This window comes from Impatiens glandulifera, chromosome 7 (assembly GCF_907164915.1).
Source record: "Impatiens glandulifera chromosome 7, dImpGla2.1, whole genome shotgun sequence".
Lineage (NCBI taxonomy): Eukaryota > Viridiplantae > Streptophyta > Magnoliopsida > Ericales > Balsaminaceae > Impatiens > Impatiens glandulifera.
In genome coordinates, this window is record NC_061868.1 from 16589525 (window position 1) to 16594424 (window position 4900).

Consider the following 4900-nt stretch of genomic DNA (forward strand, 5'->3'; position numbering starts at 1 on the left):
CTATTCTACTTCCCAGGTGGCTTCTTCTACTGAACTGTTGTGCCAAAGCACCTTGACCATACTTACTTCCTTATTCCTTAACTTCCTGGTTTGCCTGGCCAGGATCTGGGTTGGTCTCTCTTCATATGATAGATCTTTTGCTAACTGAACTTCTTCATAATGAATTACATGGTTGGTATTAGGAATGTGATTCCTCAAATTGGACACATGAAAAATATTGTGAACAGCAGCAAGACTTGGAGGTAATGCTAATATATAAGCAACCTCACCAACTGCCTCCAGAATCTCAAAAGGCCCTATATATATCTTGGATTCAACTTCCCTTTCTTTCTGAACCTAATGATACCTTTGCATGGGGATACCTTGAGAAATACATGGTCGCCTTTGTTGAATATTATATCCCGGCGCTTCTTATCTGCATAACTCTTATGCCTGCTTTGAGCTGTTAGCAATCTTTCTCTGATCTTGCTAACTAAGGAAACTGTGCTGGAGATGATCTCAGTCCCAATTAACATTCTTTCCCCAACTTAATCCCAATGCAGGGGAGTTCTACATTTCTTCCCATAAAGAGCTTCAAAGGGTGCCATGCCAATGGAAGATTGATAACTGTTGTTATAGGCAAACACTACCAATGGTAGTCTTGATTCCCAATCACCACTAAAATCTATAAGGCATGCCCTTAACAGATATTCTAAAATTTGGATCACTCTTTCTGATTGGCCATCCATTTGGGGTGAAATACAGTATTGAATGCTAACTTCGTCCCCAAACCTTTGTGCAAGCTTTCCCAGAAGTGCAAGGTAAAACGAGGATCTCGGTCGGACACGATTGTGGTTGGAATGCCGTGGAGCCTAACGATCTCTTGCAAGTACAGCTCCGCGTATTGATTCATTGAAAAAGTTGTCTTTACCGATATAAAATGTGTTGACTTAGTAAGACGATCTTCTATTACCTAGATGGCATTCATTTTTCTCAAGGTCAAAGTTAAACCAACAACAAAGTCCATGTCAATATCGTCCCATTTCGAAATAGGTATGGGTAGTGGGCAGAGAAGTCCAGTAGGCCTTTGACGCTCCACCTTAACTTGCTGACAAGTTAAGCACTCCCTAACATACTTAATGATATCCTTCTTCATACTAGACCACCAATACAACATCTGCATATCTTTGAACATTTTGGTGCTTCCTAGATGAATAGAATATGGGGTAGTATGTGCCTCAACCAATAACTCTTACCTTAAAGAACTTACTAAAGGTACCCAAAGATGATTCCTGTGATACACCAGATTATTCCTAGTGCTATACAAAGGTGTTTCCCTATTCTCATCTCTTTGATTCCATAAGGTGAGTTGTGGGTCATCAGCTTGTCCCATCCTAATTCTTTCTACAAGATCAGGAAAAATGGATAGAGTTGCAAGAATGCACGCCTGCATTGGCTCAATCACAGCCAGATCTAATTTTTCAAACTCTTGAATCAGGTCAGACTAGGCAGTGATTTGATTAAGGGTACCAGACTTACGGCTTAAGGCATCACCTACAACATTGACGCTCCCCGGTTGATAAACAATTTCGCAATCATAATCTTTCACCAGTTCTAACCAACACCGCTGCCTCATATTCAACTCTTTTTGAGTAAATAAATACTTCAGACTTTGATGATCGGTAAATATTTGAGACTTCTCACCATAAAGATAGTGCCTCCAGATTTTAAGGGCAAAGACTACAACAGCTAATTCCAAGTCATGGGTATGATAATTCCTTTCATGAATCTTCAGTTGTCTTGAAGCATAAGCCACTACAGTCCTGTTTTGCATAAGAACAACTCCTAGTCCACACTTTGATGCATCTGTGCAAACCACAAAGTTGTCTACTCCTTCTGGAATGATAATCACTAGGGAAGAAATCAGGCACCGCTTTAACTCATTAAAATTTGTCTCGCATTGATCAGACCACACAAATTTCACATTCTTGCGCGTTAGAGTTGTAAGAGGTAGTGCTATCTTGGAGAAGCCCTTGATGAACCTCCTATAATAGCCTGCTAATCCAAGAAAGCTCCTCACCTCAGTCATGTTCTTTGGTGTCGCCCACTCCTTAACTGTTTCCACCTTTGATGGATCAACTTCTATCCCCCTTGCTGAAATGATATGCCCCAAGAACGCAATCTATATGAGCCAGAAATCACACTTACTTAACTTTGCAAACAGTTGATTTTCTTTCAAGACTTGCAAAACTACAACCAAGTGTTGCCTATGCTCTTCCTCCGAACGCAAATAGATTAATATATCATCCAAGAAAACCACCACAAAATGATCCAAATACGAATGGAATATCCGGTGCATCAGCTCCATGAATACAGTTGGTGCATTGGTTAGTCCAAATGGCAAAACCAAGAACTCATAATGCCCATAGCGAGTTCGGAATGCGGTTATCTTTATATCTTCTTCCTTGATTCGCAATTGATGATAACCAGATCGCAGATTAATCTTGGAAAACACCGAAGCACCTTGAAGTTGATCAAACAGGTCATCAATTCTAGGCAATGGATACTTATTTTGAATTGTCACCTTGTTCAACTACCTATAATCAATACACAACCTTTTGGACCCATCTTTCTTATTCACAAGAAGGACTGATGCACCCCAAGGAGACACACTTGGGCGGATGAAGCCTTTGTCTAGATAATCTTGCAATTGATCTTTCAGCTCTTTCATTTTTCGTAGGTGCTAAACGATAATGTGCCTTTGAAATTGGCAGTGTCCCTGACTTCAACGTTATAGAGAACTGCACATCACGCTTTGGCGGCAAACTTGAAATATCATCAGGGAATACACTAGAGAAATCCCTTACTATTTCAATATCTTCTAACTTGAGTTTCTGCCCAACTATCATAGCATAATTATAAGACATCACCCTGGTGGCTCCTTTTAAAAACAGTTGCTGCCTTTTAAATGCAGGAATCGCACGAAACAGAAAGGTCTTCCCATACTGATCTTTTAGCACCACCGTCTTCTTATTACAATTAATCTACGCCTCATGTCGGAATAGCCAGTCCATACCTAGGATCACATCAAATCCTACCATATCTACTACCACAAGATCTACTAACATCTTATGGTTCTGATTATAAACTAGGCAGGCTTTAATAATCTTATTAGAATTTAGGTGAGAGCCTGAAGGGAGTGATATTCTTTATGCCATCAGAGATTCCTCAGGTTTTAAACCAACTTTTTGAACAAAACATACAATAATAAAGGAATGTGTTGCTCCAGTATCTATCAAAGTGTTGGCTAAAATATTTGCTATTAAAAGATTACCCGTAATAATCGTGGTCTTAGGGTCTGCCTCCTCCCTTGTCATTGAAAAAACCCTCCCTAGTGCAACCTCATTCTTCTTGGGACAGTCCCTTTGGATGTGCCCTCGTTGCTTACATAAGAAACAAACATTGGACACTTGCATACAACTCCCTATGTGAGTCTTCCCACATATGGTACATAATGGAATTGGAGTATTGGAAGATTTGGCTGAGGATACTGACCCAGCTGGTTGAACCCTCTTTGATTGTTGTGACTACTGGCCGTTGAGAAAATCTTTGGTTGTTGTTTTGTAGTAGAAGTTCCTTGGCTGCTGAGAATGCTGGGAATTAGCAGCCTGATTATAAGATGACTGGGGTAAAGCATTTCGATTGAAGGACTGATTAAAAGGCCTCTTCATTGCTGGACCATGAAACTCCCTCCCTTGATAACTGGTCCTCTTAGCCTAAGCCTCCTTGATGATATCTTGGCTGTCTTTCTCAGCCATTAGAGCTCGATCAACTGTTTCCCTCATGGAAGAAGGATTACTAAGCCTCACATCCTGACGGATTGTAGCATTGAGTCCCTCAAGAAAGTGATTAAGCTCCATGGAAGCGTCACCGGTAATCATTGGAGCAAAATACTTGCCTCTTTCAAACCTTTTCACATAATCTGCAATGCTATAATCTCCTTGTTTGATTTCCAAAAATTCTCAGGCTAGCTTGTTTCTGGTGCTCAAAGTAAAATATTTCCCATAGAAGACCTCCTTGAACTCTCTCTAGGTTATGTTGTTAAGATCAAGTGCTACTTTAGCCCCTTGCCACCAAATTCGTGCATCATCCTTCAACATAAAAGTGGAACACCTGACCCTTTCTACTTTTATAATCTGCATAAACTCAAAGATTGTTTCCATGGACTGACCCCACTCTTCAGAAATAATTGGATATATGCTACTCTTGAACTCGGCTGGCTTAAAGGTCATGAACTGCTTGTAAACATGAGCTTGCCCTCCTTCATGGTTATTGTGAGTACTACTATTATTATTATTATTCTGAAACATTTCCCTCATTTTCTCCCCTTGAAGACGATTCTACTCTTTCAAGGTCTCAATTAATCTTATCAAAAGTGTATTTTGATCTGGCTCCGTTGCTGCAGAAGATGATGAAGACTGGGCTTTCGCAGCTTTCCCCATTGTCTTAAATCTAAAATCATATATAGACCCTAAGAAAAGCTTAACATATTTTTAAACCATATAAGATGAATTCCTATTCCCTATCATCAATCCTAATATCTCATTTAATCATATAAAACTTACGAATATTGAAGGCGAGATCTTGGATATAAACTGTAGAAGCTAGAGGGTGGAAGTGTTAAGGATCGGGACCGTTGCTCTGATACCAAATAAAACGTCCCTGCTCATATAATAAAACTACTACTCAACATATATATCTATTTAACATTGAGATCCCTAGCTGAAACCATATACAACTTGTTCTGTTCAAAAATATATTTTATATATATAAGCTGCATCAAACAGCAACAAGAAACTACAACAGGATAACCTATAATCCATCATGCTAACATGTTTCTATACAAGTCTTATATACATGC

At 39.5% G+C, this 4900-nt stretch overlaps 1 protein-coding gene across 1 annotated transcript; it reads right to left on the minus strand.

Annotated features, from left to right (window-relative positions):
* Positions 1–515, minus strand: LOC124909584. Its single transcript, XM_047450250.1, has 2 exons — positions 375–515; positions 1–330 (listed from the first exon to the last, which is right to left on the minus strand). The coding sequence occupies exons 1-2, from the start codon at positions 513–515 to the stop codon at positions 1–3; spliced, it is 471 nt and encodes a 156-aa protein (XP_047306206.1).
* Positions 516–4900: the final 4385 nt, after the last annotated feature.

Coding starts and splice junctions, on each gene's coding strand:
- LOC124909584 (XM_047450250.1), bottom strand. CDS start 515: ATGTTAATTGGGACTGAGATCATCTCCAGCACAGTTTCCTTAGTTAGC. Junction 331..374: donor TATTCAACAAAGGCGACCAT/GTATTTCTCAAG, acceptor CATTAGGTTCAG/AAAGAAAGGGAAGTTGAATC.